Below are 24,494 nucleotides of genomic sequence, written 5' to 3'. Positions count from 1 at the left end.
TCATTGTTGTCATCATCATTATCATTATTTTGGAAAAAACACATCTAAGAGTAGAAATTTCTTCATGCTTTGATGTGTACTGATTAGATTAATTTTTGATATATTTTGGTTTATAAATATATATATATGAGATTACTCTTTCCAGTTAAAGTTTTAACATATGATTTTGTAGATGAAAGAGTTAATAAAATTTTCATATTGGTAATTGGCAAAAATATTTGTATGTATATATACATATATCTACATTTATAGTGATATGATGTAACAGTTTAAAAATGTCAAATATTGGGATGTTTTAAAATAAAATAAAAATTGTAATATTTGTTTGGACATGTTTTCTCTTATTAAATTTCATTAATTCATGAATAGACCAAATTGTTTTTATTTCAGAGAGAAGACAGCTACAACTGAGAAAATCTCTGCATTTTAGGAATTATTTTTCTGCTCTGACCAATACAGTATGTAATAAGTTTATATCCAGCAAGAAGAGGATTATCACCAATAAAAACTGTTTCAAACAATCATATTTGTTGAAATATTTCCCAAGTGTTAGTCTGAAATTGAATAGTGTTTATTGCTGTCTGTTCTACATCCATTACAAAATATGATACTTTTCTACTGCTATTAAAAGTTTAATATGTAAGTTATATACACTGATGTGCTTTTTTTCCAATGCTTTAATCAAATTCAAATTGTGTGTCAGTTTTTAGTAGTGAACATTGTTTTCCTCATATGGCATTGTAAGAGTTGATCATGTCAATTCATACCCGAAATAAAATCTTCATTGAAATTTTTAAATTTTCTGTAATAAATGTGATGTATTGTTGCTTAGAAATTTCATTTTAAACATCATTCAAAATATATAAATATAAACAGGTAGTTGGAAAAATTACTCAGCTGTATTTTTTCCATTGAGAAATTATCAATAAATAAATTTTTCTTCTTTTCAGTTAGGAAGAGTATCAGTTAATTTTGTATGAATATTTTTTCTTTCAATTTAATGTCATAAAAGGAAGATATTTTGTAATGTAGCCTGTATAGAAAGATATTCTTTTTTATAAATATTGTCTGAAAGTTTTAATTATAAATCTTTTCTCTCTTCAGACATTGTTTTGTACAGGTTACCAGAAAAAGTTTTAATCTGAAAATGAACATACTATGGACATATTTATTGATGTTAATGAAATCTTGCTGGATTCTTAGCTTATGAAATAAGTTCACAATATACACAGCATTCGAAAAAAATTTAGATAGCTGAAAACATAGTTTATGCATTACTATTTTGTAGCTAGTTGTTCTTTCTAACTGATTTTTGAAATATATAATGTTGTAAAATAACTCTTGTGCATATTTTACTATGTTTCAATGTTTATAATGTGAACTTATTAACATATTACCTGAATGTTTTTAACTGTATTAGATTTTAAGTTTGTGGATTTGACTCCAAAATTTGATATGCTAATTTATGATGATTGGTAGAAAATTTTACCCCCACATCTGTAATTTGAGTAAAAATGTATGCTTATCATTAACTTAGATATTTAATCCCTTAAAAATATCGTTTTGAGATGAAATTTTAAAATACAAGTTTATATCAATTTTAAGATGTTTATATTAAAGATTAATATGAGTATCTCTGATAAAATGGAATATGCCTGATTGATATTAAAAATTTAGAATCAAATTTTTCAAAAGTAGATCATGAAACTTTTTTAAAGTTATAATTATAACCTCTCCTAATATATTGAATTACAATAACTTAGTACCATTATCTGAATAATTAGCATCTAATTTTCGGTTTATCATATATTAATGTAAATTTGATAAATACAATGTAGCATTACTATATTAAAGAGTTATTGTGAAAACTTGGGTTACATGAAAAACTTGAAAACTTGTTTCTATTTTACAAATGCTTCATTAAATTTTTTTTAAATGTCGCTATTAAACTTTATAAAAATATTTAATTTGAATAGTGATGTTTACATTTCCATACTGATGTATTTATCAAAATTTACATTTTTCAACAAATTATTAGAATAGTTTTTCCATTGGCCAGATAAGAATAAAAATTTTAATGTGGAAAACTAATATGTTGTAAAGTTTTCATTTGAAGTTTTCTACAGAGAAATTTCTTTTGGGATATCATTGTATTAAGGCTTTGTCCTTATGTTTTATTGTTTGAATATGGTTATACGAACAAAAGATCAGACCAGTATATGAATATGTGTAATGTAATATGGTTTGTGGACAATTCCATAGTAATATGAAAAAAGTCGAAATAAAAAAAAATCCACAATTCTTAAATCAGTTTCATTAATCTAAGTTATATAAGTATTCACAAGTTTTGATATAAATTTTTATTTCTATATATGTTTATTATTATACTAAGAAATCAGAAGAAACATTGTTTTTACAATATTTATGAAATATGTTCATATAATAATCCAGTAATTGATTTTGATAATTAACAAATAGCATCCAGAATGGTAATAATAATACATAAGCTTAATAGCCAACTTTATTCATTCTTAAATGAGTAAAGTATTTAGCATATTATAAAGGAGTGTGGATTTAATTCCATAAAGAGTTAAATCATATTCAAATTCAAAATCTTAACTAAACATTATTATTTCATAATTTTATTTTATAAAAATGTCAGAAAGTAATTTGATTATTTGTTGTTTTCCTTATCTGGGTACATTTTCACGTACTAATTGGTAATACATTTCCCATTTTTAATACAATTTTGAATATTGTGTAAACATTTTTGGCATTCGTTAAATTTACAAAATTTACTTCAAGTATATAATTATGTGACGAGAGTAAAAAATGCTAAAAACGTTTAAACAAATAAGCAATATTTTATCATCAAAGTAGAAATTCGTTGTTAATAAATAATAATCTTAATACTGTTTTATTGTCGTTATAATAATTATCATTCATCGCATACAGTTCATATCAGTAAATGTAAAGTAACTTTGAAGAAATTTATTGATAAGTTTATGGCTTCACGCAATTGCCTTGTAGTAATCTGTAACCTATATTGATTACTATATCATTCAGGAATATTTAAATAAACCGTGTTTAACGGGTTTTATTTTTAGTATATTTTTATTGCTTGATTGATATTTCTTACTACTATTTTAAAGAAATATATGAATTGGTTATCTCTCAACGTTAGAAGCCCTACACAAAAAGTTACATAAGTTGCTATGCATGAAATTTGAAGTTAATGGCAGTGTCAGTGAAATTATATTTTTTTCAGAGTTTGAACTACGGTATTTTCTTTGAAGACTGAAGTACGGAATATTGTAATGAATCTTAACAGATCATTATGTTCATACAAACTTAAATTTTTTACCACATTGAATTGAATTCGATGATAGAAGCACTGATTCCTAATAACAATAAAGAAAATAACATAGCCTCCCTACCCACTATACTCCCGTTCTTATGGAAATCTCAAAATACGTTTTGGTTATAAAAATATTAACAACTAGATAAAGCAGAAAAATCTGAGATTACGTTTATTTTATGCACTTTCATATGTAAATAGAATAACAAAAATAAAGACGTATGTAGTAGGTCCACGGATTAACGGACTAATTAGGGAAAGTGTCCACTATTGCCAGAAGTCCGTTAAAACGTTTTATAACGGCCGAGATATAAGACAGTATACCTCTCCTGCGGATCGTCCGTTTTTAAGAATTAGTCCGGGTGATCTGTCTGATACGGCGGCCGCATCTAATCATTAGTCCAACGGTCGTCAATCTTTCTGACCTCGTGGACCACTTAAGCAACTAGTTGTATTTTTTTTTTCTATTGATCTACAACCCGGTGAATTTAAATATTATTTTTGTAAGAAATGAGTTAAACGAGTTAAAAGAACTATTTTGTAATTAGCAAACACATTTACACATGTTACATACTTTATTTATTTTTACAAGTTAAAAACGTCCCGAATGACAGTTGATAGATACTCCCCAAAATTAACATTTATACGCGAAAACAAAGACAATAACTACATAAAATTAAAAATGCATTACATTATATATTAAAATAAAAGTTCTCGAAAGAATTTGTTTTCGAAAAACTGCTTTTCTTTGATGTGCTTTTTTTTAACCGCTTCTGACAGACAATAATTGACGAGTTGTTCCAAAACATTTCCTCTTTGCAAGTTGGAAGTAACTCGTAACTCAGTTGATAACTTATAACTCATACCTCAGAAGCCCTAATCATGTATGTATATATATATATATATAACCAATATTTACAAATAAAAATCCGCCAAATCGTATATTTGCTAAGTGTGCTAAAATTTTTAAGTTTGTCGCCAGCTGTCGTGTACCCGAATAGTTCAAAATGTACAGAAAAAATCAAGTGTATGGAATTATTTCGAAAAAATATCTCAATCTTCTGCGAAGTTTTTTTAAAAAAAAAACGTTGCAATAACACACCTGATTTAAGACGGGTCTCAAACGAAACGAAGGGCTAGTCAAAGAAATGTATATCAGACGCGGGCTGTATTCAATATTCGGTAAACCAAAACATACTAATTAAAAATTTGGTATTTAAAAAAAAAAAAAGCTCTAACAAAGGTCCTTTTGTTGCCAGGCCTTTACGATTTACGTAAACAGTTACACGTTTGAATTTTTTTGTTTTAATCCCTACAAGATGTTAGAAACATTAATTTTTAGAAAAGAAATCAAGGCCGGATATCGGGCCTTAATGGGACGTATCCTGCCCGCCAGTTTGCGACCCCTGATTTAAGACTGTTACATTTTTTGTACACCTAGCCGCACACTACAAAATTTATGAACAGATACCGATATATCTACAAAAGAAAAATACAGTATTTATGAAATAGTATACAAATATTGCACTTGCATTTATGTAATACAGTAATTTAAAAAGGAGAAAGTTGGTTACAGCATTATTAAAATGCAAATTTTACTAATTTCAATAAAACGTTTCCTTTTTTATGATAAACTATGCATTAATATCAACGATGTATTCTGTCATCAAGATATACCTAAGATCCGGATTTTTGGGTGCAGTTTTAGAATGGATTGGGTGCTTTTAATGCTGTATTATTAAGACAAAAATCAACAAGATGTACTATATTTACAAACTACATAATTGTTTATTGCAATTTAGACAAAGATGAGCATTGTAATTTACAACAGTAACCATTTCAATGTTCGTAAAAATGAAGTTTTCTCGTTTGGAGGATAGAATATCTTTATATAAGGAAAAAGATTTTTTTACATCGACCGAGATTAAGGGAACATGTTTCAGTTTTACTCAGAATTCTAGTTTAGTGCAATCCAGAATATTTTTCAAATCGGGAATTTTTGATAAACTAGATTGGTCCAGGACAAAACCATCCAGTACATCAAGCGCCTGACTTACAACATTCCACCAATTGATTTTATCCACCAATAACTTGTATGAATGCACGGAGTAGAGCTCTATGGTCACTACTGGATCAGCGACCAGTTTCTCGACACTGTCGACGGCCGCAGAATCACCAGGAGGAAGTTCGTTGATAAACGCATTAATTTTCTCGAAGTTCTCGCAGTAGAATACCACACTGTTTATCCAAGACCCCCAACGGATGACCAGATATTAGATTTCGTTGAGTTCGTATTTTCAAGTTGGTATATTTTGAACAACGTTGGTTGTACAGTACATAGCACCTGATCAGTGGTGCAATAAGAATGTTCAGCACGTACCGTTTTGTGGAATCTGTTGTTTATTCCAGTATAAACACTACAGGAATATCTCCAACAATGTTCAGGTGTCCCTATAAATATATGCTCGAAATTCCTTTTTTTTTTTTTTTTTTTTGCTTTCTCTATGCTTTTCCAAACTTATGTGTCGCCTGATTTTAGTTTATTCGTGTTTCACATCAACTGAAATCATATAATCGCAAATGGAACAGCAAAGAACTTTTCCGAGTGTGCATACGCCTTCATCTTTAAACTTATTTGCTAAAATGTTCAATTTAGATGCGGACAATTTTTCCATTTTCTAATGTCGCCGACACCGAACAAAGGAAATTGGAACTGTTGCGCTCACAAGGTAAGGTGACCTCAATACAGAATTTTCTAGATTGTTCTTTTCTTAGAAAACACGTATTGCAGATTTTCAATGGATCTGTTTACATTCTTAAAACAACCCTAAGGTTTAGTTGTTTAGTCCAGAAAATTCCGCTTTACTCCCTTTTCTCTCAACAAAAGATGAGAGTAAGCTAATTATTGTATTTTTTCTTCAGCACACATAGTCTGGTTTAATGAATTTGTTTTTCCCCCCTCAAGTGAATGAATAAAAACCATCAAAAAAGAGATAATTGTCAATATATTCTTTGAAAATGTAAAAAAGGGGAAAGCTAAATGCAAAATATATAGTTTGGGTGCTAGTCACTGTTTTGAGGGCAGGTTTGCGATTTGGGCGCATTTGGGTGCTAAACAATTTGGCAATGAGGGGGCCTACTGCACTAAAACCAACTTAGTTTGTCTTTTCATACTCTGCCCCTTTCAAAAATTGAGTGGGTGCGGCACCCAAAATTTCGGACCTTACTAATAACATATATTATTACTAAGGAACTTTGTTTACTAAATCATATAACAGTAGCCTACTTATTCAACTGGAAACAATCGACTGAAAAGTCGATTAAAGCCATTCTAATTAGCAAACTTATTTACCGTTGTTGTTCCAATAAATTCAAGAATTCATGATATTGACACTATACAGATGCTTCTGACAAATAAACCTCCTTTACATTATTTGTTTTAAAATTGGCGAGCAAGCAAATCCCCCGTGCCACACACAAAATGGTAAATATACGGGTTAGAGAATCATGAAATTTTTCATCATTTGTTATAAATTTATAAAAAGTAGTAATCACTTAATAACGTATTTTCTAAACTATTTCCTTAGCCCCATAATCTGGGAAATAACACTAATGGAAATCGACCAGTGGCTACAGAAACTCCAAAAACCATTAACAAATGTAAAGCAACGTTAAAACAAAAACATTGAATCAAGAAATACGCCCAAGAATAAAAAATAAATGCACACTAACATCAAATCTACACCATAATAAAGAAAAGTCAAATAAATAAAACTTTTAAAAACATCATGGACACTCATCTTAGAAACGCTTTCTGCAAATACTTTCTCTTCAAAACTAGAAGGAAACCAATAATTCAATAAATGCATTAAAATTGGCACTATCCATTATATCTATGAATATATAAATTCCTATATATAAAAATGAAATATTTTTCCAAATACAAAACTAACCATATCTATCTCTTCTGAATAACAATAATGACCGCTAAAGGAGTGTGAAGGATTGACAGATGTAGAAACTTTACGATAAAAAATAAACATTTGTGGAGACTAACTAAATCAGTGTTTCCCAACGTGGGAGCCCACGCCCCACAGAGGGACAATTTGATTGTTAAGGGGGGCAATTCAAAAATGGACTCATCCAGAGTTTAAGTTAACCGTATAGCCGCTGTACGCCATACTTATTGTAAATATTGGTTTAAGTTAGTTTTAATTTTATTTGTTCTTTGTTTCCCTTTCCTTCTAGAACTTCCCTTTAAAACCCTTTTCCCTAGGGGTGGGATTAACCATTTTTTTTTTGTAACTCTTTCCGCCCAGTGGGCACTAAGAAGGCCTCTTGTAGCAAGCCCATTATGGGTTCGGCCAGGCCTACAATGGGGCGGCCGGGTGGTGAGGGACGGGGACCGACATATCCGGACGGACCACCCCCCGAAAAATTCCTGGGGATTTTTCGACCCGTCCGGATTCGATCCCGAGTCCCCCAGGGCGGCAGGCTGCTAACCTTGACCGCTCGGCCATCCGGCCTTAATGCCGAATACCTAGAAACAGGAGTAAGAAATAACAAAAACACAGTAAATTAATCATTTTGGTAACTTTTATTAATGCTGAACATTAAATTATAATTATTAAAGTTAATAAGAAATGGCATCTAACTCTAGTATTAAATTATTTCGTAGTTAAATAACATTATAGCCTTTATCTAGCCCGATATCTTATGGCATTGATGGCGTGTAGGTTAGAATGTATCGGGCATTAATGATGTTGTTTAGTTAATTATGTCATATTCGTATTCGCATATATTTTAATATTTCTATGATATTTTAAAATGAGTTACGAAACATTTTATTGAAACTTATCGTATTTAATGAAAGAATTATTTATCTATTTCTAGAAGATGAGTAACTAATATATAATTTATTTTATATATAAAGCAAAGAATGAGCATTTTTCATTATATACAAAAGATAACATTTGAAATCATGTTAATTTTTAAAATATTGACAAAAACAATAGCAACGAAATATCACAAAACTTCACAAATAGAAACTCCCCAATAATATATTTGAACTGTTCCACAACTGGAAAGAAACTAGACCATATTATGTCACCACTAAAGTATATCCTTAGCAGCGCCGGATTAAGCCTCTAGCGGGCCCTAGACAAAATTTAAATTGGGGCCCCATTTAAATAAGTTGCTTCTAAACAAATCTTATATAATGTGACATTAGCGTAGCTAGCATGGGTGACACCCGGTGCGGATATCGTGGTGTCACCCCAAGTCACACCGTAGTGTCACCCTTTTTAACTCTTTTATAAAACACTATTGAATTGTAATATCTTCGCACTCGACTTGAACGCTGTATCGTATATGCGATGTCGCGATATATAGGTGTAGATTTAGAAAATAAATCATAACCATCCATACATCGGTACTACCACGAGATGCGGCCCTAGGAATATATCTATATGGCGCGAGATCCCGTGGCGTTACTTCTGACCCACGGGAGGATGTTGACCTTTTTTTTTTTTTAGGCAATGGCTAGTCGAGACGAGCTTAGTAAGAAAAGAATTGTTAAGTACAGCATTTTCTGTCCTATCGAATTTCTTAAATTTAACTCATTTTCAAACAGAGAAATCTTCTGCACTGAAGCCGGGCCCCTCCGACTTACGGGCCCTAGACATTTGCCTACTTTGCCTATTCGATAATCCGGCCCTGATCCTTAGGGTACTATTCAGTCTACAAATACGTAATAAAAACAAAATTTTAGTGCTTAATTAAAGAGTTAAAAAGATCGATTGCAAATAAAATAACTTACAAGTTATAACTTACATCTAAATACCAACAACTGCCGAATCATAGCGGGCTATTTACGGCTATTACATAAATTATAAACCAATTTGGCACTAGAGGTAGACGTTAGGCTCCATCTCATATTAACTTTAATTAATTTAAATAATTTAGACCTAATGGAAGAAAAAATCGTAGTGACAGCGGACCAATAGAGAGCACGGTGCGCGATCTTTGCCATAATGCGGTTTGCGCGCCAATTTTCGTTCGTGCTTTAATCAAGCCGAATAGTTTGGCCGAATATTCGGTATTCGGCCACGCTCCTAGCCGAATATTCGGTATTCGGTTGAGGCCGAATATACTGTTCGTTACATCACTACTGGAAAGTGCAAAAGACTTTGATGAAAGGATTGGGTTTTATCGTGGTTACAATAAAACAGTGGCAATTAAGTGCAAGAAAAACTTCAACGAACACGACAACGAGAGACCTTCCAAAAGAGTTCAACATATATGTTGGGGGGCATAAGAATTTTAGAAAGGCTCAGGTGGGGCATAGCACAAAAAAGGTTGGGAAACACTGAACTAAAGTAAAAATCCTGGGAATCCTACAACGAAAAATATATGCAGATAAAGTGAATTTAACACACTACGAAAATATGACCGGATGACAGAGGGGTTAATAAATAAATTGTGTGTGGCGCCATCTGTTACAATATTTTATGTTAAAAACTTTTTATATTATTAATTATAATAAAATGGCAAAACGCTTAATTTTGAAAGTAAAGACAAGTTTTATGAAAAATTTTAAATGTTAATAACGAGTAAAACCTTCATTAAGTCCAATTCCTATCTCCCTCCTTGACCTTTAACCACCAACATTTAATAGTATTAATGCCCCATTATATATAAGCTACATTGCAAAATTTCGTTTCTTAATCATTACTCCAAAAATATTAAAAGAAATACACACACTCAGAATTCCCCCTTTGTTTTTTTTTTTTTTTACTTTTTTAGATTCACGAGGTCTCAAAACGTGGAGGGTGAAATTTGGCACGATTCCAATATATACTTTCCCTTATGTATACTGTATACATAAAACCAACTTCTCGCACAATCCTTGGAAAGGATAAATCAACACACTAAAAACCTTTTTATATCCCAGTACGAATAGCTTTAGATAAAAACTAACGTTTTCGACCAAAAACTTGGTCTTCGTCAGGCTATTGACCAGTATAAAATTCGAAACTGGAATTCGAACAACGTGTTTAAAATTATTTAAAAATTGGAAACTAATTTTCGCCGTACATGCTACTGAAGTGATAAAAATATTGTTACATCCCCACAAATAAATAATACGATGTACAGTACAGTACTTGCTGGTGTAGAAACGTTAGCAACATGCTAGCGTTGTTTACGCTTTTTTCTCATTGCACCACGCAACGTTTCTACACCAGCAAATACATCGTATTATTTATATGTGGGGATGTAACAATATTTTTATCACTTACATTACAAAAATTCATTACAAAATGTACATAATACGAACATTGAGAGGTCAACGCCGAATTTCGTCCTAGAGGATATATTTCGAAATAAAATTTTCCCCGAAAATCGAAACTACGGTAACCTATGTATATCAAATTTGATTGGATTTGTCCAATAGTTCTTTTTACAGAAAGCTCTAAAGAACATCTAATTTAACTACGATCACCTCGTATTTAACAACGATTATTATTATTTGTGTCTAATCAGATATTAAATTGACCGTCATCACATAAAACCGTTACTGAAGTAAAGCGGGTAACTCATGCGCACTTTTGTTTAACGGAAAAGCATTTAAAATTAAATTGAATTCTGGGATATCCTTAAACGTAGAGTTTTCCCGCCTAAATTTCGTGTGCAGAAGATATTAAGCATTTGACAGACGATTTCTTCTACAGTGATAATTTGGTAAGTTATATTTTATATATATATATATATATATATATTTATATTAATGATTATTTTTTAATTTATATAAATTGTTCAGGATTAAGTGTGTGTATATATATATATATATATATATTTTTTTTTTTTTTGGTAAAGGATTTCTTTTGTCAAAAGAATTTATAATTGGTGAGATCTGAAATATGGAAAGTAATGGTAACTCTTTTTATAATTATGATTTACATATTAATTTTCTAACCAATAGTTTATTTACATGAATAAAGTAAGTTGCTTATATTAAGGTGACCAACTGTCCTTTTGTAAGTTCTGTCCTCCCTCGAAAAGTGTCCTCCTACATGTCCTTTCTGATATTTGAAGACTAATCTGTAAATCTTCATATTTGATAGATGCCGAGTTGATCCGTTGTGTGTGATGTGATGTGTGTATTTGACGTGACAGTTTATCAAGGCTTGGTACAGTGTAGCAAGATGCGATTATGAAATGCATGTGCTCTGCACAGGAGACCTTGAGAGAGTGCGCTGGATGCAAGTAGCTTTGTTTACTTCTTACTGAAACATAACTCGGAACCAATAACTCTGGAACCAATTATTGACGTAAGGCGAGGTATACCTGTATATATTTTATACATAAAATTAAAAACTTGGAATGCATTCTAGCCACAATTATACATTGTCACAGACGCATGCAGTAGTGCCTGCAGTCGACAAAAAAAGGAAGGCACGTTAGGCAATAAGCTCCAAGTTATGATTTATTGTTGGATTGATGATGGCATGAGGTGACGCCGGTTGTAATTGAGACTAAAATGAGGAACATCCTTGTTTTCCAGGCCAAGTTTTTTCGATGTATGATGAAGTCGCGTGACAACAGACAAGTATTGTTCATTAGTTTTTTTTAAATTTGCAGAATAGGCTAGAAGTTATGAATTTTCTATTGTTTGTTGATAATGGAATTTAGGGATTACAAAAAGGGCAACTCAGAAATAAAAAGGGGAGCATGTGCCCTAAGTTCCCCAGTGTACAGGCCGTGGGGAACTTAGGGCATTATCTGACAGGCACTGCAAGGCTCTCTGTCATGTTGCCATGCAATAATATTTTTTTAGTAGGGCTGTAAAGTTGGTACACAAATGCTTTGACTCCAGTTCCTTTAGGTATATATCAGTATAAGATATAAATAATAAATATACTGTGGTCTGAAGACCACGTGTTCTGTTGCCTAACCGGTTCGTAACCAACCCCTTGGGTGGTTCATGGTGTAAAGGATGGACAGGCCCTCATAACGTAAAAGCTTCCTGTTGTAAAAGTTAATGGGAGGAGGGGAGATATGTAGTCCATTGGCGTGCCGTCATTGGAAGCGATGGAAGCGCCGATTCCACCTTCCAATGACTTTCCCTTGAATTTTATAAAATATAAATTTTCATATTTTAACGTACTTTGAATTAATTAAAATTAATATTTTATTATAACTGCATTATGTATCTTTTACAAATTTCTATACTACATGTGAAAAAAACGATAAGATTGCTATTGTATATTCGAATAATTCGGTGGCAGAAGGAATGTCGAAACCGGGTCAGTCTCCAATCAGCCAGATTATATAGGCATTAGCACATGCGGTTTACAGTGCACCAACCTCACCCGGTTTAGCTCACCCGGCTAAACCGGGTAAGCGACACACTCGTAAAGAGTACAGCTTTATATCCCGGAGCAGTTGTGGGCTGTTAGCCACCTGCCTGTCAACTTCCAAGCAGCCAGATTATAGGCATTGGCGCATGCGCTTTACAGAGCACCAACGTCACCCGGTTTAGCTGGTGGATGCTTCACACATAAAGCTTCTAACTTTATATCCCGGACCGGTTGTGGGCTGTTTAGCCGCCTGCCTGCTAGATATTCGGCCGCTCTCGCCCGATTACATGAATCACGAGTAGACTAGATCAACGGCGGGCAACCCCGGCCCGCGGGCCAGCTACGGCTCGCGAAAAGTTTCTATCCGGCCCGCGAGATCTTTAATAGATTATTAAATTGGAAAAATAACTAATTAATAGTTAATTTTCCAATTCTTTGTAATTTTCGAAAACGATAAGAGAAATAAATGTAGTATAAACTTTTTATTTATTTATTTCATATTTGCAGACTAAAAAAATTACGAGTCACAAAAAGGCGTCAATTAACTACTACGGCCCGCGGAAAAACGTAAAATTTATTCTGGCCCGTGTTATAAAAAAGGTTGCCCACCCTAGACTAGATTTATAACTTAACCCAACCGATAGGAGTTTACTGGCATGTTTTTATGATAGTTCTGTATAGTTGACGGGAGTTTAAAAAAATCCATTAAAATATTTGATATATTTATTCTGCTCTCCCTTCTTATATTACTTACGGGTTTCAATGTTAAACCGGTGATATTACGATTATAGTATGTCCCATCTGTAAGGGAATGCAGAAAAAATGTGTACAATTCTTGTATAATGTTAAAAAATTAACTGTTACTTTGGCATCATTATTTACAACCAAATTTAATGAATGAGACGTACAATGGTATACAAAAAAAGCTCTAGAATTTATTTTCCTTAAATGTACGATCTAAGTATCGGTTGTCATAAAAATTTCTTTCCACTTTTTTCCCAAGACTACAGATATTCGAGTACAAAGTAACTGGTTTCGAGTTATTTCTACTAAGAAGTAGTTAAATAATTAAGAGATTAGGGAATGGTGACATAAGTAAAACCCTGCTGACTTAAACAAAAGCTTAACCGAAGCAATTACTAGCTCAGTACAGTGGGGAACTGATTTCCGTGTACACCTGGTACTAAAACGAATTGCAGTAGTTAGAAAACAAATGACTATTAAGTTTAACATATTTACATCTATGATGAGAAACGTTTAAAATTTACAACAGCCCTGTCGCGTCCTTTGAGATATACTAGTGATGCGACAAAAGAGGCATTTGACATTGACCGGTATCGGCACTTTCGGGATTTGTCATGCATGCATTGTCATTCACTGTACACCTACCAAAATCGTCTCTGTTTCCATTTGTGAGCCACTCGCAGGGAGCAATTTTAACTCAGTGGATTGTTTAAATATTTAAAAATAAACAATATTTAATGTTATTTTTATATATGTTTCTTCGCAAAAGTATATTCATACAATTGAATATTTTGTACCAGGTATGTATAATTGTATATCCATCACAAATTTTATTTTACTAAGTAAGTTTTAATAATTTTATTTTTAATTTTAGCCCTTATATCATGGCTAGCGATTTAAACTGTAATTGTGATATTGAAAATTTACTTAAAAAAAGTTTTGGCTCAAGACAATATAATGAAAAAGAAGCCATTATTAAAAGAGAAAGACCAACTCCTAAATTAAATATAAGTACTTCGACAAAAAAATTTGTTCGACATTTTCATGATAAAATTTATCAAGACGTAAAATGGCTTTGTGGATGCATAAAAATGCAAAAATTGTTTTGTTGGCCTTGCCTATTATTTTCAAATGAAATTAGTGTGTGGAATAAGAATGGCTTTGACGATTTAAATAATTTGAGTAAAGCTAGAAAAAGACACGAAAATCGTAAATGTCACATCGATTCTTTCGTAAAATTGAAGCAATTTGGAAATCAAAATAGAATAGAATTTAACATTAGTAAACAATATAAAATTAATATTGAAAATTATAACAAGATAGTTACGGCTAATAGATATATTGTATCTAAATTAATAGATATTACATGCTTTTTAGCAAAGCAAGAATTGGCATTTAGAGGGCATAGGGAATGTATTGAATCTAATAACAGAGGTAATTATATTGAACTCGTTTCTTTATTAAGTACGTCAGATAATCAATTAAAAATGCATTTAGAGAAGTCTACAGTTTTTACTGGCTTATCAAACAAAATTCAAAATGAGCTCGTTAATTCGTTAGGAAACGTTTTATTGCAAGAAATTAAAAAAGAAATTGAAAACGCAAAATTTGTTGCTATAATTGTAGATGAAACAACGTACATTAGCCACAGAGCCCAGATGTCGACTGTATTTCGTTACGTGAAAGAAAACGGTAACGTCGAAGAAAGATTTGTGGGCTTTACTGATGTGAGTGAGAACAGAGACGCAAATTCGTTATTCACTCACATTAAGAGTTACTTAGACGAATTTCAATGCACTAAAAAATTAGTGGCACAAACATACGACGGTGCTGCCGTAATGGCCGGACAACATAATGGTGTCCGAGCTAAAATTAAAGAAATATCCAAACATGCTATTTTCGTACACTGTTATGCTCACAGATTGAACCTAGTTTTCTCTCAATCTGTTGGATATATAAAAGAATGTAAAATATTTTTTCAAACCATGACAGGATTTTCTTCATTTTTTTCTAAATCTTCTAAAAGATTTCACGCCTTAGACCTAGAAGTCAATAAGCGTTTTCCTTCAACCACACCTATTAGATGGAATTACAATAGCAGGATTGTAAACTGCGTTATGGAGTATAAAGAAGAATTAAAACTTTTGTTGTTGAATATGGTTGAAAGTCCAGAACAATGGGATTCTGATACTACAATTGCCGCAAGAGGATTATACCATTATTTAATAGATTTTGATTTTCACTTTTTATTACTAGTTTTTCATCAAATATTTGCACATTCAGATATCCTTTTTGATATATTACAAAAAAAAAATTTTAATATAGCATATTGTATTACTAGAATAAATCACTTTATTGATTTTTTACGACAGAAAAGAAATGATTTTGATTTGATTTGGGACGCTTTGAAAAAAGATGAAACTTTTTTAGAAATTCAACCAAAAAGAGGAATGAGACATACTGATATTGAGTCTAAAAAGGATTTATATAGACGTCTGTTTTATGAAATAATGGATACATTGATACAAAATTGTATTGACAGATTTGCCGACATAAAATCTCTAGAATTTTTATCACTTTTAGATTTTAATAATTTTAAATATTATGAAAAACAATTTCCCGAAGAGAGTTTTAATGCTTTACGTAAATTTTATGGAGAATTTTTTAATTTATGTAAATTACGTAGTGAATTGCAATATTTATATTCGTGTCCGGACTATATTGGCAAGTCACTCTTAGACATAAAAAATATTATAATTAATGATGACCTAAACAAAGACGTACTAATAGAATTATATGGTTTAATATCATTAATTTTTACAATACCATCTACCAGTGCGTCTGTTGAGCGTAGTTTTTCAACAATGAAGCGAATTCATACATTCGCCAGGAACACTCAGTCGGAGGAAAGATTGTCGTCACTAGCGTTGCTTTCTATAGAAAAAGAACTTTTAAATACGTTGATGGAATCAAGGACGAGTGACTTTTATGATAAAGTAATTAACGACTTTGCGGGAAAACATCGCCGAATAGAGTTAATTTATAGAAAATAAAAAAAAGAAACAAGTTTTTCTATAATTGTATTATGTATGTATTATTTGTATTTTAGAATTAAAGTACATAAATTGTTTATTTTTGTCATTCGCACGTACGAATGGACCCTAGACCATCACTGACGCGCAATTTACTGATTGCCCCTGAAAGTCGGCTTCTTACAGAAACACAGCTTCCCTATCATCAAATGTCACGGCACGCCACTGGTCCAAAGATAATGTGTTGTATTGCATGATCCTTGGGTGGGCTGCAGGGTAAAGAAAGGATGGGCTGCGTTTTCGAAAGAAAAAAAGAGAGAGAGAGGGAGATTGCGCATGCTCAATGGAAGAAGAGGACCTTTTTTTGGAAGAAAGAATGGAGAGAGGACGTGTAGACAATAGAGTCGCGAGATTGTTTTTATTTTGTGTGTGTTGTTTCTTTTGTTTTAGTGTCTGTTATAGCGAAGGGACAGAGTAGTGATTGGAAGGACTAAAATAAACTTTAAGTTCCTTGCATTGGAGTCATAGAGCGTGTGATTTATTTCTTTGAAGTTTCTTTTTGTTTTGTTCCTGCACAGGGAATACTCTAAAGATCGAGTACTTCCCCACAATACTAATTATATACTTTTTATATCAATTGAATGCATGTAACATTCGAGGCATTTCGTCACTGTCAACTTGAATCATCAGACTACTGTTTAGAACCATAACCTGAGTAGGTTCATTTTTATTGATTCCTGCTCCAATGAGTCTAGTAATTCAAGAATTGCTTTCAACTGAGTCTGACTTCATTTGCCTGATTTTTACAATAATCGGTTTATAACCTTATATAACAGATTGTTGGGTGTATAATAGTTTATATATTTGTTTAATAATATATTTGTTTACAACTTTCCATGTATTATGTTTGCTATTTGTTTATGTCAATATATCAAGTAGTCTATTTGTTCTAAAAGCTTGCAATCCAATTTGACATGTTATTGGCCTGATACAAGGATGGTGGACAAGGTGGATGCTACCCAGGGAGGCAGATTGCTAGGGCAGCAAAATTGATTGAAGAAGATAATAATAATAATTCTTAATTTCAGATAATTGATTATTTTACTTTTTGAAAATAATTAAATGTGAGGTCCAAGCCCTCAGATCTTATGATTAAAATTACACTATACCTAACTAGGTCACAAAAGTATCCAGACACCTATAAAATGGAAGAGTTTTTTAGTTATCACTCATTTCTTATATGAAATAGGAAAAAAAATAACAGATATGAATTCTTTAGACTTTTTTACACTAGAAACTTCATATGTATAAAAACAATCATCAAAAAGTGAAATATACTTTTAATTAAAACTAAAAATTTTCACATCACAAAAATATTTGGACAGAAAAAATAAATAATGATAAAACAAAACATTTTATGCATTTAAGAACGAATTGGGCCTCCTTTTACCCTGGTAACAACTAGGCATTGATTCATTCAAAGTTTTATAACAGTTTTATCCATTAAATTCAAAACTCCAATGATGATGTTTTTAAGATCAGTTTTGTTTGTTATTGATTCTGTTTTGATTGTTCAATGTAATCTTACAATGTTCAATTGTGTTGAGATTGGACAATTGTGGAAGCCAAGGAAACGCTTTTATACAGTGCACATCAACAAACTGACTGATTTTCGAAATGTGATTTGGATCATTGTCGTACTGGAAAAGAAACCCTTACCCTGATTTTAACTTTCTTACTGATTTCTGAACATTTTTATTTAAAATGTATTTATACATATATTGATTCATTATTCCATCAACAAATTACAGAGTTCCAGCACTATTTGCAGGCATAGAACTCCAAATAGCACTAAACCATCTTCACATTTTACTGTAGGGATCAGATTTTTCATTTTTTAAGATTCTCCAGCTTTTATTCACCCTTTCAGGCAATAGAGAGGTTTTGTGTCAACCTCACGAGTGACGTCATGAGCATGCGCAATTGTCCAGCGCCATCTTTGTAACTCTTTGTGACTTGTTTACGTTTTGTGTGTGTTCACGTGCGCTTTAACTGGAGTTCTTGTGTTGTTTTTTTTCGTCGCGAATATCACTATGGTGATTTGTTGTGTAATTGGGTGTAATGCTAGTTCACTCAAGAACAAAGGAACATCATTTTTTAAAATTCCTGGCATTATTTGTCATCAAGGATCCCAAACTGAGGAGCTTTCATGACGAAGGCAAACTGCATGGGTCTCGAGAATTAACCGGAAAAATTTCGTTACAAATAAAGTGAATATCAATACAAGAGTTTGTCAGAAACATTTCATTTCAATATTTACGTTAATAAACACTAAGTTATATTTTAAAACCTAAAAGAGTTTACTGATTTGCTTATATTAATTTAGTTAGGTATAGTGCATTTATAAACGAATAACTAATGTAATTTCAGGCGTTAGCTAGTGCAAACTTATAAACATTACACGTTAAAACTAAAAGCAAGTAGGCTTATTATATGCTAGTTTCAACTAGAAAATAAAGGTACTGAACAATTTGAATTAAAAAATTTCCACAGCTGTTTTTAATTAGACTTTTACTTTCAGACAAAAATTCTTAGTTAAGAAATACGTAAAAACACGAGTTTAAACAAACAAAAGAAAACATATCTTTCCAAGCAATATTACTTTGCTGTTATTCATTACTTTTACTTTTATATCAGGAGAAACCCAGCCACTTGTTAAATAGTTATGGGCCTCTAAAGATTTATAAGCTTTCATTTGTGACAGGGTGTAGAAATTTGTTGTCAAAACCAAATAGTATATAATGTCACCAAATTCTACTTTTGGCCACAACTCTTGATCTACGATGAAGTCTGATAAACTGGCTTCGTATGGATCGCCTTGACATAACGAAATTTTCTCTTCAGAGAAAATTTCGTTATGTCAAGGCGATCCATACGATCCTTACTGAGCTGTATCTCGTCCTGTTAGACTGCCAGAATAGTCCGCAAGAAAAGAATCTTTTTTAACTTAATCCATGATAATAGAACTGCAGTATTTTTGTATGTTTAAACTAAAAAAAGACGTCGAATAACAGACCATGTGCAAGCTAAGCAAGCGAAAACTACCACAAAAATGGCAAATGGGCGGAGCAAACGTGTGTTTTATCACGTGACATGCGACCTTGAAACCTCTCTATAATTTAACTAAACACATTGAATTTGGATCATTTGACCTCAAAACTGATTTCAAAAATGTTACTGATTTTGTATAAAACTCTTTTGCAAACATTTATTGTTGGTTTTTTTCATAGCCATAAAATCTTTATAGCTACTTGCTTTTAAAGTTTTTCTGACAGTTTCTGCAGATTTATATACTCCACGTTCTACAGAAGCCTCAATAGCAAACTTAGGAGCAATTATTCATCGATTTTTCTTCACTTTCCATGTGTCTATCTCAAGGTAAATATTTCGGGACATCCAGTTTGAGCCTTATTAATTATATTATTTGTTGTAAGGAATTTCTTAATGGTATTTTCAATTTTGGAATGTGAAACTTCTGCAAAGTTTTGCACGGGTTTTCTCTTTTGCTATTCCTTAATAATGAGTCTTTTAAAAACAATGATTAATTTATATGTTTTCATAGTTCACAATGCTAAAATAAAACAATTCAAGTATGAAACGAATACTTTAACTCATTCGTTGAGGCAAATTGTTGTAAACATGTTTTTAGGAAAATGATCCGATACATTCTATTATTTATTTCCTCTCTCCAGATACTTTTATGTGAAAATTTTCTCAGTTTGAAATAAAATTGTATTTATGTTTTTGATCAATATTTTTTGCACATGTAAATATTTTTCTAGTTTAAAAAACTCTTCCATTTTATAGGTGTCCAGATACTTCTGTGATTTAGTGTGTAGTGCTTCGCGACTATTTTTTTTTTGTTGTTGTCCGGTTTTTCCCCTCACCCTCTCGTTTTTTGCTCATGGTGTCATCTTTCCTATTTACCCCACGTTGACAGCCAGTTTGGCCAGTAGAGGTCGCGTGGGGAGGATATCCGGCCGGGACTGTATAAAAGGTCAGGACCCACATGTAACAGGACTTTTTGGCTGTTGGTTGCGGTGTGTTAGCCACGTGTAGACAGGAGACTGAGGTTCCGAGTGAGAGAAGTAGGAGAGAGGAAAGAAGACGAAGTCGAAAAGAAATTCGTTTGCATCCGACCAATTACAACGTAACAGTGGAGAAGAAACATAGTCGAGAGACCAACAACTGGTAGAGGACTCATCCAAACAGATTAGTGTCTTTATTTGTTTCCTGTACGCGGTGTAAAATTGTCGCGAGTTATTTTAGTTCGTAAGTTCCCCTTTTCTCTTTGTTACGCGCTATCCGTTACCTCATTTTTTTTGTTTCTTTTATTTTGTCGTGAACTTCCCCGATAATCCGAGGAAGGTGAGCGTATGTTATTATCGATATTGAATTAAAACAGTACTAAATAAAATGCCGAATATTTGTTAAGCCGACTTGTCCCTTTTTTTTTTGTCTATCACTGCAGACATCACTCTACAGGGGGAATTTTACAAGTGTTTATTTAAAAGGGGCAACAATTAACTATTTTTCCCTAGGTGGCATAATTTCTAGGCTGGTCCTTGTATTTTATATACAGTAGAGCGTCGAAAAGTGGAACCAATTGGGGACTGGGGTCCTTCCAGTTAATGATTTGTTCCAGTTTCCGACTTTGTACGAAAAAATACATTAACCTGTCCGATGTTCAAATTTTTCTCTGTTGCGTATTGCTTCCTGTTGGATTTTTCTCCGTTGCGTGTCGCTTCCTGTTGAATTTTTCTCCGTTGCGTGTTGCTTCGTGTTGAATTTTCGTCGATTTTAAGCCTAACGAAAATTTTTATAATAATCATCAAGGCTATTGTATCGTTAAAAATTATTTCTGCATTTTGTACAAACAAAATAAATATATTAAAGAATATAAAAAACATGAAAATTATACTTTAGAAGTAAATTTAGTATCAAAAACATTCGATTCAGCACGACACAGTCTGACTGAAAATCGTTCCACTTTCCGGCCATTCCACTTACCGACGTTCCACTTATCGATGCTCTACTGTACTTTCATGCTTTATGTAATACTTCCTTCAAGCATTATCTGAGAGAGTTGTGTCTTAAATATGCTTTCTGTAGGTTTTTTGTATTTATAACCTAATCTGTAATTTTTTAATATTTATAACCTCTGACATATCTGAGCCAGCCAATCCAATACTTTTTGTTGCAATACTGTCAGTATGATTGGGATCATTAGAGTATCTATTGTAGTAGATTTCTTCTAGCTCCAGAACTAGAGCCTTATGGTGTCTGTGTCTTTAATATATTGTATTAAATCCAAAACAATGTTGCCTATAGGGTTTCTCAAGCAGGATCCCAATTGTTTTTTTTTTCCAGAAAATACTTTTCATCCTGGGAAATCCTGCAAATTTCTTAAAAGTTCACTTTTTTCTTATTTTGTGTTAAGTTTTAAGAAATTTTGCAAATAGAAAGTATAATTAACTCATAAACTGTCAGAATTCATTTGTATTTAATAATTTTAAACCTGCTTATTAGTTTTTTAAATTTTTGCTCGTTATGGCATGTCACAAATGGTCAATAATCAATATGTAGCTTATTTGTGGCAGGACTCTTTACTTGTCAGAACCCGTAATATCTGGAATAATTACGCTTATACTGTCTTAATTTTTAACGATGCCCAGTGGCTTCAAATTGGGCATGGATACAAATAAGTATGAAGTTTTTCTTCATAAACCTGATTATTAAAGCCAAATGAATTGCCGAATTATCGGGCTATAAGCTTTGTGCCTCTATTAAAGTAGCTGAGGTAGACAAATCAAGAATACTAGAGAGTACTGCATCTCAAAAACAAACTAGAAATCTTCCAGGCTACAGATGAAAAAACACATAACGTCTGTCTTCTCTTAAATGCATTAAACACGACTCCACTCACATCAATTGAATCGGAAAGGGCATTCTCAGTAGTGGGACTTTTCATTACTAAAATAAGAATCAGATTGAGTGATCAGTGTTAACCATCTTTGCTTTTTAAAATCTTATTATAAAAATTTACAATAATATTTTTTATTGTTTTATTTAAAAAACGAAAGTTGCCTTTTAATTTAGAAGTTTGATCTAAGTTCATTTTTCTTTAAATTTTTGACTCAATTCAAAGCATTTTTGTTGTTGTTGTTCTATGCTGTTTCCAGCAAACTTGAATAAATTTGTGAAAAATTCTACATAATTCAAAAGTAATTTTTAATATATCTTACACAGAATTATTAATATGATTTTGGAAGTTCCAAAACATATTAAATCATTTTAAAAAATGAAAAATAATTATATCATTTGATTTCATGATATTTTGTATATCTTAAAAATAATTCATTCCATCCTGGGATCCCGGGAAACAGTTCACTTTTATCCTGGGACAGGCAAAAGACCGGGAAATGAGAAACTAGTTGCATAGGTATAATGGTGTATTCTCTGTCTGCAGAGAGACAGCTTTGTGTAATTGTGATGATTCTTGTATTTTGTAGAAATACTCTTAAAATGTCTATATTTGTTTATAATGAGCATTTACTATGTCAAAGAGCAGGGCCATTGAGAGCTTGTATGGAGATTGGAGTAGAGTAGGCTCTTTCTCTCCTAGCAGACCCCTTTAATCTTTTGTTTTTTCAACACATGAAATATGAAGAATGTTTCTTTATTAATAAAATGGAGTCAAAGATTTTATTTTTTATCAGTAAAAATAATGTTAATTTTATAGTGTTTGGAATCACTGCAGTCAACTTGGTCACTTGGGGAAATATCCCTAGCTCCTTTTCAATAGCTCTGTCTAAGAGGCCCTGTTTTCCCTCCTTAGAAGGAAGAATCAGCCTTTCAATAGATGAATTAGGGTGGTATTTATTATGTTTTATTAATGTTTATTACATTTTATGAGTTATTCTGTGTATATCCAAATGTGTATGACCAAGTGAATACATCAGTACTGGGACAACATATATGTTGATTGCTTGCTTTAATTACATATTTTGCATTAAATTGTATGGTTAGTATTAAGTATAATTTGTTGTATTTCTTTGTCAATCTCTGTTTGATGTGTACTATATACATTCTGTGATCTTGGGATGCTAGAATCCTAAATATCTTTAGATCCCTCTTTTATCCATGGATTCAATGAACTATTTATTTCTGAGTAAAAAAAAAAAAAAAGCATTTTTCTTTAGGATTCCTTTTTCTATTTGAAGTTCTTAAAAATTATAATTAGTTTTACAAAATGTACAAATGATGTTTACACTGTATAATAAATTTCTGTCAGTAAAAAATTTAAAATTTTTACTTTAAATATAGAAAAACTAAGATTTACTAATATGATTATATTGATATGACCATACGTAGTGTTAATGGATTAATGAAATTATTGTATTTTTCAGAATCTGAATTTGTTGTTGAAAATATTTTGGATAAAAGAGAAAATAATGGAAAAGTTGAATATTTGTTGAAATGGAAAGGTTTTGGGCCGTAAGTATAATTTAAATTAATGAATTTACTGAAAAAAGCACTAAAAAGTTTCATGATTTAAAGTTTTTATGTTGCTGTAACTTATCGAGTTTATAATTTTATTGTGATCATTATGTTTGATTGTTTATGTTTAAATAAAAATTAATGAAATATAAAAATTACAATGTAAATTTTATTGGGCTGCAATTTGAAAAAAAATTATAGACCTATAAATTCTTACTGTTGTCTATCTGTTTCCTTAATCTTGAGAATATATGAGCTTCCAATGCAAACCAAAAGTCACATTATTTCAAATCAAAAATTTCTCCAGAAAGGTGTTAGATAGGTGACTGGCATGATTCAATTGCTAAAGGAAAAGTTTGATTTACAGGGGCAAGCCACTACTAATTTTAGGTGGAGAGCATATATTTTAAATTAAATAAATTAAAAATATGATAAAAATCA

At 31.8% G+C, this 24,494-nt stretch overlaps 2 protein-coding genes across 3 annotated transcripts in view; both read left to right on the top strand.

Annotated features, from left to right (window-relative positions):
- LOC136979418 (chromobox protein homolog 1-like) overlaps positions 1–2,307 on the top strand; it is a 60,416-nt gene extending 58,109 nt beyond the window's left edge. The window contains exon 7 of the mRNA XM_067275397.1: positions 391–2,307. The gene's annotated coding sequence lies outside the window, so the exon portion shown is untranslated. The remainder of the gene's footprint in view (positions 1–390) is intronic.
- Positions 2,308–11,034: 8,727 nt separating this feature from the next.
- Positions 11,035–24,494, top strand: part of LOC136978465 (chromobox protein homolog 1-like) — a 43,828-nt gene continuing 30,368 nt past the window's right edge. Inside the window, exons 1-2 of one of the 2 annotated variants that reach the window (XR_010881229.1) lie at positions 11,035–11,098; positions 23,963–24,050. Coding sequence is in view for 1 of the 2 variants with exons in the window: in XM_067274180.1 (XP_067130281.1) it covers positions 11,278–11,290; positions 23,963–24,050 (101 nt within the window). In the remaining variant the exon portion in view is untranslated. Of the gene's footprint in view, positions 11,099–11,233; positions 11,291–23,962; positions 24,051–24,494 lie in introns of those variants that run through there. The other variant, XM_067274180.1, reaches the window with a different exon arrangement.

Source organism: Centruroides vittatus, unplaced genomic scaffold (genome assembly GCF_030686945.1).
Source record: "Centruroides vittatus isolate TY-2023 unplaced genomic scaffold, ASM3068694v2 contig_1154, whole genome shotgun sequence".
Lineage (NCBI taxonomy): Eukaryota > Metazoa > Arthropoda > Arachnida > Scorpiones > Buthidae > Centruroides > Centruroides vittatus.
Note: the sequence above shows the minus strand (reverse complement) of the source record. Positions and strands in the feature narration are given on the sequence as shown.